General features: G+C 36.4%; 1 protein-coding gene across 1 annotated transcript in view; it reads left to right on the top strand.

Annotated features, from left to right (window-relative positions):
* The window catches only part of ZFC3H1 (zinc finger C3H1-type containing), a 55010-nt gene extending 41009 nt beyond the window's left edge, over positions 1-14001 (top strand). Inside the window, exons 25-35 of the mRNA XM_055235761.2 lie at positions 3098-3203; positions 3289-3487; positions 4008-4102; positions 8381-8491; positions 8749-8853; positions 8987-9152; positions 10249-10349; positions 11798-11899; positions 12597-12636; positions 12935-12997; positions 13128-14001. Coding sequence (XP_055091736.1) covers positions 3098-3203; positions 3289-3487; positions 4008-4102; positions 8381-8491; positions 8749-8853; positions 8987-9152; positions 10249-10349; positions 11798-11899; positions 12597-12636; positions 12935-12997; positions 13128-13265 — 1226 coding nt within the window. The 3' untranslated portion in view covers positions 13266-14001. The remainder of the gene's footprint in view (positions 1-3097; positions 3204-3288; positions 3488-4007; positions 4103-8380; positions 8492-8748; positions 8854-8986; positions 9153-10248; positions 10350-11797; positions 11900-12596; positions 12637-12934; positions 12998-13127) is intronic.
* The last annotated feature ends 690 nt before the right edge of the window (positions 14002-14691 follow it).

The raw sequence follows: 14691 nt of genomic DNA, 5'->3' as shown, positions 1-14691 counted from the left end.
AGAGAAAATAAATCATGTAAGTTTGATGAATTGATTAAATCAGAGAACTAGGTAGTTTTTCTTTTTAGCAGTCCATTAAGGTGGAAGTTTAAAGATTTATATCTTTTCAACCAATTAATATTTTCTCCATCAGTCAGTGAGTTTGGTTGCTTCTCTATATTAAATGATACGACTATTGTGGAACACATTACAAGATATAAAGCCTCTTCCTAAAAGAAGTATATAGCCTAGTCAGAAGGTAAAATCTATACCTTTGTCATAATTATTAAACATACAAGGCCATATAACTGTGTGTTAGTATATAGTCTAAATTGTATGCTACGTAAAAGAGACTAGGGCCGGGCACAGTGGCTCACGCCTGTAATCCCAGCCAAGGAGGCCAAGGTGGGCGTATCACCTGAGGTCAGGAGTTCGAGACCAGTCTGGCCAACATGATGAATCCCCATCTCTACTAAAAATACAAAATTTAGCCGGGCGTGGTGATTCACACCTGTATTCCCAGCTACTCGGGAGGCTGAGGCTTGAGAATCGCTTGAACCCGGGAGGCGAAGGTTGCAGTGAGCTGAGATCACGCCATTGTACTCCAGCCTGGATAACAGAGTGAGACTTAGTCTCAAAAAAAGGAAAAAAGAGACTAGGATCTGTGATTTATAGAATTATTTGATACAGGCCATGAACCCAAAGGGAAGAGATTATTAGAGATTGGCATGATCAAGGAAGTCTTCATAGAAGAATGGGGACCTGGAGCTAGATGTTGAAGCATGGCTGTCAATATGACAAAGTGGGTCTCGTCAGAGATGGGGGTGGACCCTTGTCTTATTTATCATTTTACTCCTAAGGGCCTGTAAGGATGTCTGGCAAATTATTAAGTGCTTATTATATATCCAGTGAAGGAAGGAAAGAAAAGAAAGGACATTACTGTTAGGGGAGTTGAATAAACAAAAAGCAACAGGTAGAAGGGAATTTATGCAATGGATTTGAAGTGTGATTGAGAAAAGGGTTAGGTCTTACCAGACTGAGAATTCTATGCTGGACAATAGTAGTGATTAAGCTTGATAAGTAGAATGATACTTGATTTTCAAGAATCTTGAAAATGTGGTAGACTTGATGGCAGTAGAGGTTCTTTAAGAAAGAGAATGTGCTTGAAGAGAAGTTATACAATGGTAGGAAAACCAACCAGAAGCTGATGGCAGTAACTGAAGTACAAGAAAAGTATTCTGAGAAGCAGGGTATTAGAGATATTTTAAGTTATCACATAGAAATACGTGGGGGTGAGGCAGGGGGTTGCAGATTAAATGTCAGCGAAGAGGAGAAGGAGTAAACAAAGATTTCAGGGTTTTGAGACTGGGAAAAGGAAAGTGTCATTAATAGAAAACTGGTAAGTTGGGAAGACTGATTTTGATGGTAGGAGTAGTATTTGTGATTGTAATTGGTCATTCAAGTGGAAATGATTGTTGGCGGTAGGAAATAACGAAGTGGACCTTGGCCGTGCACGGTGCCTCACATCTGTAATCCCAGCACTTGATAATCTGCTGAGGCAGGTGGATCACTTGAGGTCAGGAGTTTGAGACCAGCCTGGCCAACATGGTGAAACCCCGTCCCTACTAAAAATACAAAAACTAGTTGGGCATGGTGGTGTGTGCCTGTAATCCCAACTAGTCGGGAGGCTGAGGCAGGATAATTGCCTGAACCCAGGAGGTAGAGGTTGCAGTGAGCCGAGATCGTGCCACTGTACTCCAGCCTGGGCAACAGAGCAAGACTCCGTTTCAAAAAAAAAAAAAAAAAAAGGAAGTGGACCTTAATTGGACAATTATCAATCAATACATAAGTGGATTTGAGTGTTATTCACTTATTCACATAGAAGTTACTGTGTTACAGGGTGCTTTACAGTTTTTCTAATGTGTTTTGAAGTAAATTATTCAGTAGTTGAAGCTATGAGATATTTTTTCTGAGGAAATGAGATTTAAGAGCATAACAGTAAGTAAAAGGGAGAGTAGAGTCATTAAAATGGGACTAAGAGGAAATTTAAACAATCTATTGGAAGCAGAGGCAAGAAGAAATTAAAAAGAAGGGGAAGAACACTGTCAAATGTTAAAATGAAGGTAGAGATGAGCTTTTATGTTTGGTAAGATTTGAGTCCTTATGAGTTAACTTCAAGAGCACAGTTTCAAAGTGATTGCATTCACTTTTGAACTCCACAGATCTGGGAAGTTGTGGTACCATTGGGTAAGGAGGAAATGGTCACAGCCGTGCAAAGTAAAACATTGTACCATTTAATAAGTAGCAACAAGCCGGGCGCGGTGGCTCACGCCTGTAATCCCAGCACTTTGGGAGGCCGAGGCGGGCGGATCACGAGGTCAGGAGATTGAGACCATCCTGGCTAACACGGTGAAACCCCGTCTCTACTAAAAATACAAAAAAAAAAAATTAGCCGGGCGAGGTGGCGGGCGCCTGTAGTCCCAGCTACGCAGGAGGCTGAGGCAGGAGAATGGCGTGAACCCCGGGGGGCAGAGCCTGCAGTGAGCCGAGATCGCGCCACTGCACTCCCGCCTGGGTGAAAGAGCGAGACTCCGTCTCAAAAAAAAAAAAAAAAAAGTAGCAACAAGATCAAGAAAGAACTCTTTACAAGGGTAAAAGTGTGTTTTGATGGAGTAAGGAAAGGATCTAGTTTGGAGAGACATTCAAATGGCTGTGGGGCAGCAGAGCAAGACCTCCTTTGCAGTGGTCAGGGAAAGATGAAAAGATAATTTATTCTGTAATTTTTTTTTTTTTTGAGATGGGTTTTAAAGAATTTAGGATAATTGCAGAGATACTTGTTTAAATGAAAACACTGATAGATGCAAAAGCTCATATGGGATGGCTTTATTCTTACCAGGAAAGTTGAGGGTAAGGAATTGAATTTTAGGATTTTGGAGATTACTTGAATTACTTCCTTTGAGTAAAAGCCAGAAGCTCAGTAAAGGTGAATAAGATGATGGATGGATAATCAAAGGGAGGGGTCATCTTTTCCCATTGGTCTCTCAGAATTCAAGTAACGCAGTCAAATATTTCATTTTTTGATTGACGTGATTCGTGTTGTTGTGATGTTTTTGGGTAGATGCGGTGAAAGCTTGCACAGATGAGAGCCTTACTGTTGAGGAAAGAATAGAGGCCTGCCTTCCACTTTACACAAACATGATTGCTCTGCACCAACTCCTGGAGAGGTACAACTTAATTGCCAAGCAGCTAACCTTATATTAAAAAGTGATCTTTTCATGTCTTTAGCCTTTTTTTTTCTTTTTTGTTAAGGTATGAGGCTGCAATGGAGCTTTGTAAATCTTTATTGGAGTCATGTCCCATTAACTGCCAGTTGCTGGAAGCCCTCGTTGCATTATATTTGCAAACAAATCAGCATGACAAAGCCAGAGCAGTGTGGCTTACTGCATTTGAAAAAAATCCTCAGAATGCAGAGGTTTTTTATCATATGTGCAAATTCTTCATCTTACAGGTAAAAAAATGATGCATAATTCTTAAATATGATGCTTTTATGTTTCAAATTTCGCTATTGGCCTCACCAGGAAGTGTTTCTGTTCCTTTTACCCTTTGCAAGCTGTGTTAGGTGTTCCTTCTCTCTCTGCCATAGCACTTACTACAGTGCTTTGTAATTTTATTCCTAGCTGCTTTAATATATACTATACTAAACTTCTTGAAGGCAAGGAACATGTTTACTCATATTTGCAGCCCAACGCCTACCACAGTGCTAGATGGCTAATACATAATTGGTGGATGAAATGTGAGCCTGTGGTAATACTAGATGTTAAGCTGTTTAATCGTTAGTTGAACTTAATTCAGAGAGTAAAATATAATAAAAGTTTTCTGAGTATGTCTCAAACTTATCCCCTGCGCCCCTTACCCACCCAAGAAACTTAATCTAATGAGCACTTTTTTAAGGCTTTTTTTCTCCCTTGTGACATTTTAATTAAACATTGTAAGCCTGATATATATCCCCCTCCCTCTTTTTAAAATAGAATCGAGGCGATAATCTTCTTCCATTTTTGCGGAAATTTATTGCATCCTTCTTTAAACCGGGGTTTGAGAAGTATAATAACTTGGATCTGTTTCGGTAAGTTGTAGAATTCTTAGTTTGTAGAGGAATGAAAGACAGCACAGTTCAGTAGAAAGATTACAGTTTTTTCCTTATATGATTACATTTTAGACTGACTTTTTAGTACTTGAATACCCACTTAACAGAATACTCGAAACAGAATAAATAGAACAATAAAAATGGAGGCAAAATGGAAAATTCTTTAACACTCTTTGGATTAAACACACTATACAAAGTAAGGCATATATTAACACCATAGTAACTCATTCTTTTACTTTATCATTATTGTTGTTAATTTTAGTACTTAATATTATAGCACTTAATTATCCCAAGGCAATCTCGGTGATTTTTTACAAAATATATTTTCATTTATTTGATAGGTCATCAAAGTGAATATAAATAATACGCCTTTTTCTTTTTTTAATTCTGAAGAGAACTGCTCTAGCCTCTGAAATGTTATGGAGTAAGAAGTTTCAGAGGATTCTTTTCTCAACCATTAATTTCTTAATAGCTCATATAGAGCTGTGGTTACTGTCTTTCCTGAGAGTTCCTATTCCAACAATAAGAGTTCATGGCAGATTTTGAATAATGATTTTTTGGGGGGAGGCTCTTAAAATTATCTTTCCTTTGTCCTCCTCGTCTCTTTATGGGATTAGCAAACTTTTTTCTTAAGAGCCAGAAAGTAAATATTTTAGGTTAGCAGGCCATGTAGTCTATTACCACTACTCTACTATGTTGCTTTATTGAGAAGCCAGCCATAGATGAAATATAAATGAATGGTTATGACTGTGTTCCAGTACAACTGTTTACAAAAATAGGTATGGTTTGCCGATCCTAAGTAAAACAGCATCAAAAGGAAAATATTTTATCATGACATACTCTATTATTTTGTATTAGGAAGAACAAGAGAAGAAAGACCTAAGCTGAATATCTCCCCAAAAAATTTCTTGTAGAAAATACAGAGTGAAAATAGAATCTTAAAGCCCCAATTTTGTTAAGTAAGTGATCTATCCAACCTAGAATTTGTTTTTTGTTTTGTTTTGTTTTTTTTTTTAGATTTTATTTTAAGAGACGGAATCTCGCTCTGTCTCCCAGGCTGGAGTGCGGTGGTGCGGTCTTGCCTCATTGCAACCTCCGTCTCCCAGGTTCAAGCAATTCTCCTGCCTCAGCCTCCCGAGTAGCTGGGATTACAGGCGCACACCCCCACGCCCGGCTAATTTTTTATATTTTAGTAGAGACAGGTTTCACCGTGTTACCCAGGATGGTCTCAAACTCCTGAGCTCAGGCAATCCGCCTGCCTTGGCCTCCCAAAGTGCTAGGATTACAGATGTGAGCCACTGCGCCCGGCCCACCCTAGAACTTGTTGTGAACGTGGCAGTTTTATTTAAGATCTGGGGACACTATTCCCTCCCAGACTTGAGTCTTTATATATGTCCTCTTATGGTAGCCAGTTTATTGCCATAGCGATTTTAGTGCCCTTCCCAAAGGGCCCTTCTTTCTGCTCTGTTACATCCAGATTAATATTTGCAAATAATTACAAATGAAATAATTTTAAATGCAAATTAATAGAAAATAATTAAACTTCCATAAGGGATTTAGAGATTTTTCAGCTTCTCCATACTCAGTTTCTTCCTCATTTAAATTAGTTTGCTTTAACATCTCAAGCTCAGGCAAAGGACTAATTCAAGACTGAACCAAACTCTTTAGAGACTTCTGGTTCTGGTCTTCCGTTGGGCACAGAGATAATTGGTTTAGTTTAAAAGAAAATGCTACCAATTTCTGCCTTGGTAACTAATCAAAGATCTTCAGATCTTCTTGATGCCAGCTTAATTAGGCAGAATAAGTAAGCATCAGTAAAAATTTGAAAATGAGTTGTCTCCAAATATATTCTAAGTTATCTTTATTAAATTCTTTTGTGGAAATAGTCATAATTCACTGAGAATTAAGAGAAAAAGGTATCCTGTTTATAGCTTATTTAGACAATAGTGAAACCCTTGGTTACACAAAGATTGTGCATTTCTGTTAATTTAGAAAGTCTTTTTCATCAGATATTAGGAGAATGACGATAGATGAGACAATTTTTGGCATTGCCATACTTATTGTATATTGATAATAAGTTTTTTAAATTCATAAATTGTCAATGTTTATTAATAGGAGAAATCTGCTCTTAATTGGTTCAAAATACTTTTAAAATTTCATGAGTAGAAATTGTTAAGCAAAATACTTAGCACTATAATTTTTACCTGGAGTTGAATTCTGTCAACTCTGTATGTGACATTTAGTATAAAGATGGCAGGCAGAAAGAACTAGATAGGATAATTTTCATATGTTTCAAGTCAATTTGAAGATTAAGTAGATAGCCAGAAAAATTAATTTGGGGATTTCATTTACTTTACTAAAGTTAAACTAGGGATTATAGTCTTAAGTAGATTAGATATGAAGTCATCTCTTCTGACCATCTCAGTTTTCAGTGAGGAAGTTAAGGGATTAACTCATGGTATTGTAGCTTGTCTTGGCAAAGTCAGGATGATAACTTAACTTCTAGATGTTCTATTTCTTCTGTTTCTTGTGTTTGCCCGCCATACAGCCCGTCTAATTCATTAAGACTTGTTCCCTTGCAGTTATTTAAAAATTTAAGACAAATAGTTATACTAGATTGTCATTTTTGCGATCAATGTATTTCCTTTAAAAACATTGTTCTTAAAGGTGGTGGTAAGTATCATACAGATTAAAATACATTAGAGGGAAAATGGACTTAGTCAAGTAGAATTCTTTACTGATTGACTTCTTAGAGTCACTGGGATTGACTTACAATCCTAGTAAGTATTGTGGCTTTTCAAGAAGGGGCTATAATTTATAGTATTTCCCAACCTTATTTGATCATAGATCTTTTGACAGGTACCTTACGGGCTAATGTGTTATAGAATACACTTTGATATCATGTCTAAAATTAAACTTAAATGGGCTGTATGTGTGTATGGCTATGTGTGAGAGAGATTACTTTCAGATATAAGGTTTAGTAAATCTTTTTTTTAAAGAAAGGATCTCACTTTATAACATGGGCTGGAGCACAGTAGTGTGATCTCAGCTCACTGCAACCTCTGCCTCCTGAGTTCAAGCTATTCTCCCACCTCAGCCCAGGAGTAGCTGGGACTACAGGTGTGCATCACCATGCCTGACTAATTTTTTTATGTTTTTGTAGAGATCGTGGGGTTTCACCCAAGTTGTTAGCCAGGCTGATCTTGAACTCCTGACCTTAAGTGAACCACCCGCCTCAGCCTCCCAAAGTGCTGGGATTACAGGTGTGAGCCACAGCCCCAGGCCTTGTAAATCTTTTTTTTAACAAGAAAGTACAGATTTCATTGGAAAATTTCAGATACTTGGTAGACTCATTTGTTCTTTTTAAACTGGGTTTAATTAGAGGATTATGGTGTTTTTTTTTTTTTTTTTTTTGAGACAGAGTCTCGCTCCGTCACCCAGACTGGAGTGCAGTGGCGCAGTCTCGGCTCACTGCAAACTCCGCCTCCCGGGTTCACGCCATTCTCCTGCCTCAGCCTCTCCGAGTAGCTGGGACTACAGGCGCCCGCCAACACGCCCGGCTAATTTTTTGTATTTTTAGTAGAGACGGGGTTTCACCATGGTCTCGATCTCCTGACCTCGTGATCCGCCCGCCTCGGCCTCCCAAAGTGCTGGGATTACAAGCGTGAGCCACCGCGCCCGGCCAGGTGTTTTGTTTAATCTTGGGGATAGAATAAAAAATTCATTTTAGGAGGAGAGTTTTTCACATAGGTATAAAATAATAAAATTGTGGCCAGGTGCAGCGGCTCATGCCTGTAATCCCAGCACTTTGGGAGGTTGAGGAAGGAGAATTACTTGAGTCCAGGAGTTCAAGACCAGCCTGGCCAACATGGTGAAACACCATCTCTATTACAAATACAAAAATTAGCTGGGCGTGGTGGTGCATGCCTGTAGTTCCAGCTACTCGGGAAGCTGAGACATGAGAATCACTTGAACCTGGGAGGTGGAGGTTGCAATGAGCTGAGATCATGCCACTGCACTCCATCCTGGATGACAGAGCAAGACTCTGTCTCAAAAACAAACAAAGCATTTTGAGTAATGTGTAATCCTAGAGATGTGACCAAAGAGGTGTGGTATGCATATAAAAAGAAAGTCTCGTTGCTTTCTAAAAAATATTTCAATGAAATTTAAGTGAAACTAACGATTTTAAAAAATGTGTGTAATTCGTGTGTGTAGGTATAATTTAAACCAATATTTGGATTTTTTTTTTTTTTTCAGGTATCTCTTAAATATTCCAGGACCAATTGACATTCCATCTCGTTTATGTAAAGGAAATTTTGATGATGATGTGTTTAACCACCAAGTTCCTTATTTGTGGCTGATTTACTGGTGAGACATCCACTGTGGAGAGATATTGCATACTAGGCCTGCATTTGCTATTTATTACTGAATTACACTGTGTTTGTTATAATTAACTTGATGTTAAAGTCATTGAAAGCACAATTGAAGAGATGCTAAGGTTTGATATATACTAGAGAAGAAAGGATTCTGTTGTAATAACATCCGTAATGTTTAAAATACTTTGTTGTTCCTTGACCTGATGGAATTGAATGATAGGCATATGTTTTCCTTCATTTTTTAAACAGCCTTTGTCATCCTCTTCAATCAAGTATTAAAGAGACAGTGGAGGCATATGAGGCAGCATTAGGGGTGGCCATGAGATGTGATATAGTACAGAAGATATGGATGGAGTAAGTTTAGTTTTTCTTGATAAGAATGGGATTTGGGGATAAAGGGGTATGATTGGGAAAGGGGTGGCCAGCTTTCTTGGTGAGAGAACTACTGTCTTAGTTATTCTAAATTATAATATTTGTCTTTTGGCAGTTATCTTGTCTTTGCGAATAATAGAGCTGCTGGATCCAGAAACAAAGTTCAAGAATTCAAATTTTTTACTGATTTAGTGAATAGATGTTTGGTTACAGTCCCTGCCCGATACCCCATTCCTTTTAGCAGTGCTGATTACTGGTCCAACTATGAATTTCATAATAGGGTAAGAACTCAAAACTTTTTTCTTCAGTTGTTTGTGTAAAACAAAGAGACTTTAATAATGATAGCAAAACTCCTATTTTATATCAAGAGAGCTTTTCCTAGGACTACTTTCTTAACATTCACTATTATTCTTGACTATGTTTCTTATTTATCTATTCAGAGTCTAGTAATAGAGCCCTTTAAGGCTCAACTAAAATGTGCATTAATTATTATGTTATGGTTATGAAAATTTAACATTTGAAGCAAAATTGAAGGGATATTAAGGTATAATACATATTAATGAAAAAACACATCAAATGAAAGATTCTATTGTAATACCTGTAATGTTTTGCTTGAGTAGTTGAAAATTCTACTGAATGAAAAATTTAGTAACTTCAAAATAAATAAGAATGGACTTATACATTGTAGCTGCTCTTTTCGTTAATATTTTGTGAAGCAAATATAGCTATACACAAGGCATAAGAAAGCTTAAAATTAGGAGCTGCTTCTAATTCTAAAAGAATCTAATTAATGATATAGTTATATGATTATCATTTTAAAAAATTTTTTTCAGACACCACTTTTATTCGGTGCATTATAGGCTAAAAAGCTCCTTGCTAAAGCTCATTGTAGACTAAAACATATATATGTTTTATTTATTTATTTTTGGTGGGGTGGTTTTGTTGCTAATCAGGATAACCAATTATTATGCTTTGTACTTCTATGCCATTCTTTATCCCAGGATCTCAAACCACTTTATGGACATTAAGTCATTTACACACGGGCATTCCATGAGCAAGATGTGGCAGGTATTATTAGCCCTATGACTTGCCGAGCTATACAGCAAGTAAAGGTAGACTCAGGAATGAAAACCCGGACTCCTGGCTTCTTGTCAGTGTTCTGCCCATGGCTTTCATCACTAGACCATATTTCCTAATTCATATTTGGAAAGTCACTAATAAAATTAATGGTAGGAACTGTAACTCACAACATCATACATTATTATAATTTATACATTCATATCTTAAAGACCATTTTGGTTTTCATGTTAAAACACATAGGTAATTGGATTTCACATTTTGGTTGCATTCATTTTTCACCCCCCTCAACCTTTACAGGTTATTTTCTTTTATTTGAGCTGTGTTCCAAAGACCCAGCATTCCAAAACCTTGGAACGGTTTTGTTCAATTATGCCAGCTAATTCTGGACTTGCATTGAGGTAAGAAAAAGTAACATTGTTTTAGTCCTCTACCTAATGGAATAGGCTCTTTATATAAGATTATTCTTGAAAACTTGATAAAAATAGTCTGTTGTTCCACTATGTCCTCATGAATATATACTACTTAATTTCAGAGTTGTTAAGCCAATATTTAGCTGTTCATTCAAAAGTCAGTGTAAAAATTCTGGTTGCTTCAAAAAACTTCAGGTTACAAAGGGGCAAATAATTCCATTCAAGTAAAGTTCATCTGTGTTCCCTAAATACACACCATCTGTCCTTAGCATGTGCATTATAAGCAATAAGATTGTTTTCCGTGGGAAGGGAATATTATTTAAGAGGTTTTCATATTTTCATCTAGGTCGGTTGCTCTCAAATATTGGCAAACATTAGAATCTCCTGGGATGCTCATTTAAAATGTAGATTCCTGACCTTGAGCCCTCACACCACATATTTGAAGCACTGATTAGGGATTTCATATATTCAATCAGAACGAGATTTCTCAGCCTTTCTTTGTAGTTTCTCTGCTCTGATACAGCAAACCCACTTTCATCCACAAGAATTATGCTTTTTAATTCAAAAAGGTACCCTGCATGCTAATGCATTGGCTTCCACTTGTGCAGTCATTCCCACTGCATCAGTTGTATCTTAACGTTTTATGGATCATAAGATGCCTAAAATATTTATGAAATGTTCCTTTATGTTTTAAAGGATTTACATTTCATTTAGCATGTATGTGGGGAAAATCGTATAAAAGTTTAAAAACTGAAGTTGAGACAAACATAATGGTAGTATTTTACAGTTTTCTTAGCAAGCCTGCCAATCTGTAGAAGCTCATTGCAGAAATGTTAATTATGAAACACCTTTGATAAAACGTGAAATAGAAAATGTGGTCATATTTTGACATAATTTTCTATTGTGATAGGCATTTTAGAATATAGGTAGTTTACTTGTTTATTTTGTTGGTAAATCCCTACCTCTGTGTTTTGATACTTATTTCCTCTGGTCATCCCTGTTCTTTTTTTCCAGGAGAATAGAGAACTTTAATAGTTACTATACCTGCATTTTAGTTCAAGAAACATTCAAGATTGATCATACTCTAAGAAAGAAAAATACCAGGAAATTGCATTAGTATCAAGCCATTACTTTAAAAAAAAATTGGGGTGGGAAACAGGGACCGTTATTTGGAGGGAATGCTTTCATGTCCTATAGAAATACATGGACCTTAGTGTAGTTTGGTAAGATGAGCATAGATCTTGACTTGACCTCTTCGTAGTTTGCACATTCCTGTCCCAGGGTAATTTTTTAAGAGGCATTCTAAAATATTTGCTGGGTAGTCTTGATGGAATTTAACTAATCAAAATTTATACTTCATCATTGTGCTCATAGAGCACATTTGGGGTTCGCTACCCTTGCAATGCTTTGTTCATTTTCCTGAATGTACTTTACAGGTTACTTCAACATGAATGGGAAGAAAGCAATGTTCAGATTCTGAAACTTCAAGCCAAGATGTTTACATATAATATCCCAACATGCCTGGCCACCTGGAAAATGTAATGCAACAATCATGTACATGTTTTTATAGCTATTGCTTTTATTTATAAGGTTTGCTCCAGACAGGTAAATCTGAAATGACATCTATATATATATATATATATATATATTTTTTTTTTTTTTCTTTTTTTCCCGGACAGATTGCTACTCTTAATTTAGATTTGTTTTTAGCATTTACTGAGGTTTAATGAGAGTGAGTACTCATTAAGAATTGCCTCTAAAAGCAAAAAGCGTAGACTTTTAATTTTCTTTGAAGGAGAACATTTAGGTAACAGTACTGTTATCAAACAAATCTGCTACAGACATTTTAAGACCGCCTCTTTTGAAATGGTGGTGTGTCTACCCTGTTGTAGTCTGATTTCTTCTTTCTTTTAAAGGTGTTAGTGCTAGGTATTTTTGACTAGTAATTATGAGGTGTTTTTTGTTGTTGTTGTTGTTTTTTTTTTCTCCCGTGAATGTTATTTATGTTCAAAACACTGGTCTGCTTTTTTCTTGTAAAGTTGATAAAAATTGTTGAATTTTTCTTTTCACTATAGGTTTTCCTTGGAAGTTTAGCCTGTTAACTTTCAGGAAGTTTTGTACTCAGGTTCCCACAGTCAGTGTTCTGCCAGTGGTGGTGTTTCATTTTGTTCAAAGATATATAAATTTTTCTTTTCTTTTTTCTATATTCCTTTTTTTTTTTTTTTTTTCTCTTAGAGCCATTGCTGCTGAGATTGTTCTAAAGGGACAAAGAGAGGTAAGCCATGGTTGAATCTCAGATGGGTCACTTTTAAAAAGTTTTTCTGCCCCTTTTGTTGACTTCTCAATTTAAAAGAATTAAAGCACAGAAGTTAACATTTCATGCACACTAAGAACCAGGTGGGGAAACAAAAGTAGTTAACATTTTAAGAGCACCAAATATTCGGAAACTCCAAAACTCAGCATAACCATTTTGTCTCATGTTATTGTGAATTACCATTCTTTAAACAGATGGAATTATGAAGGTGTTTTTCATTATATTTTCTGATGGAATTGTGTGTATATCTATCTTACAGGTCCACCGTTTATATCAGAGAGCCTTACAGAAGTTACCTCTTTGTGCATCACTGTGGAAAGATGTAATGCTTTTTTATCTTTTATTTTATCTCGATGTTTTCCTGTAAATTTTCTGCATGTGCCATATCCATTGATGTGGTAATGCTCAAACTCTAGCTAAGTCTTACTTCTATGCTTCCCTGTCTTTTACAGCAACTCTTGTTTGAAGCATCAGAAGGAGGTAAAACTGATAACCTGAGAAAACTAGTTTCCAAGTGCCAAGAGATTGGAGTCAGCCTAAATGAGCTCTTAAATTTAAACAGTAACAAAACAGAAAGCAAGAATCACTGAACACTGGGTGCAGTCAGTTCTAAGTCCTTATAATAATTGCCAAAATTATTTGAATGATTCTTCAAGATTAGGCTGATCCCTGGCTAAGGTCTGTGTAAGGCAGACAAGCATTATTGATTATATCAAGTTCCCTACAATATCCTGTCCTCAAAACCGGAAGCAATGAACATGATCCTCTTCGGTTGGATAAATGAACTTCCTGTTTGGCCTGCTTCTAGGCCCTGCCAGATTCTCATAACATCATATACGTAAGTATAGTTCCTCAAAGTGACTGACATTTATTTTAATTTTGCTTTGTTTTTTTTATTTTCTCCCCCATTCTTTTATTTTGTGTTATTCCTGATTCACTTGACACTCTCTGATGCCTGAGAGATTCCTGTTTGGGATTTAATATCCAGGGCTGTGTTTACAGTAAAAAAGCAGGCAGTCCCTTTTAGTTTTTCCTTTTTAAATTTTTTTGAGATTCTTCATTTCAGGATTTAAAACTATAGCAGTCCATCTTAAGGAAAGTGTAACTGCCATGGCCACAAGTCTGCTAGTTGCACTTGAATGCTCTATCAGGGTTGTTTATTACCCTTTCTACGTTCTGGACTCCTTGCCGAGACTGTTTAACTTGAAGATTAAAGAAACTATTGCAAATGCCAGTGCATCAGAACCTAAGAGTGGTCAAATATTATGTGCAATTTTTTTGTAAAGAAATTTTAATTTATAATAAAGTTTAACAGTTTAAAGAACAGTTAATATTTGAACTGCTTTGTACTGAAATACTACTTTGTAGTATTAAAATTGTTTATATACTTTTTTAATATAAGTTAACTTTCTAAAAACTCTTGCTGTCTTTATTCACTTTTCACACTGGTGGGAAAGGGTTGAAGTCGGAGATACAGATATTCACCGTAACTTATAGCAATACTTTTTTATCTTAAAACTGCTTTCCCATTAAAAAAAAAAATTTAAAGACTTTTTAATTCAGGAGAAGATGGATACTGTTGTGAGGACAGTAAACAGAGAGTTTTGCACTACCATTAAATTCCTTGTTCTCAAATTCTCAGTGTTTAGAAAGTGCCTCCCAACTGTAGTTTGAATGATTTGCCTAGTGACATGCCATCTTATGTTGAATATCAGTGTGATTGAATGCAAAGGAGACCTTGCTTTTTATTTTGTTTTCAGTTTATATTTGGTTGTTTTAACCTTGGCAGGAAAAATGTTAATGACACATGCACACTGCCACAAATCTGGTCTTACATCTACATGTGTTTGAACTGTTAGAGGCAGAGCAGCAACCTCATAAAATACTAGGAAACTTGTACATGTTTACATTTGTATAATGCTCACTAAAAATAGAACCATATTTTGAGTCCCTATTCTGTACCTACCAGACAGGGCGATTTGGCTGTAAGTGCTGTTTGATGGGGTCAAGAATGGA

Source organism: Symphalangus syndactylus, chromosome 13 (genome assembly GCF_028878055.3).
Source record: "Symphalangus syndactylus isolate Jambi chromosome 13, NHGRI_mSymSyn1-v2.1_pri, whole genome shotgun sequence".
In the NCBI taxonomy this organism is placed as follows: Eukaryota; Metazoa; Chordata; class Mammalia; order Primates; family Hylobatidae; genus Symphalangus; species Symphalangus syndactylus.
The sequence above is the reverse complement of the archived record's forward strand: the minus strand, read 5'-3'. Positions and strand labels throughout refer to the sequence as shown.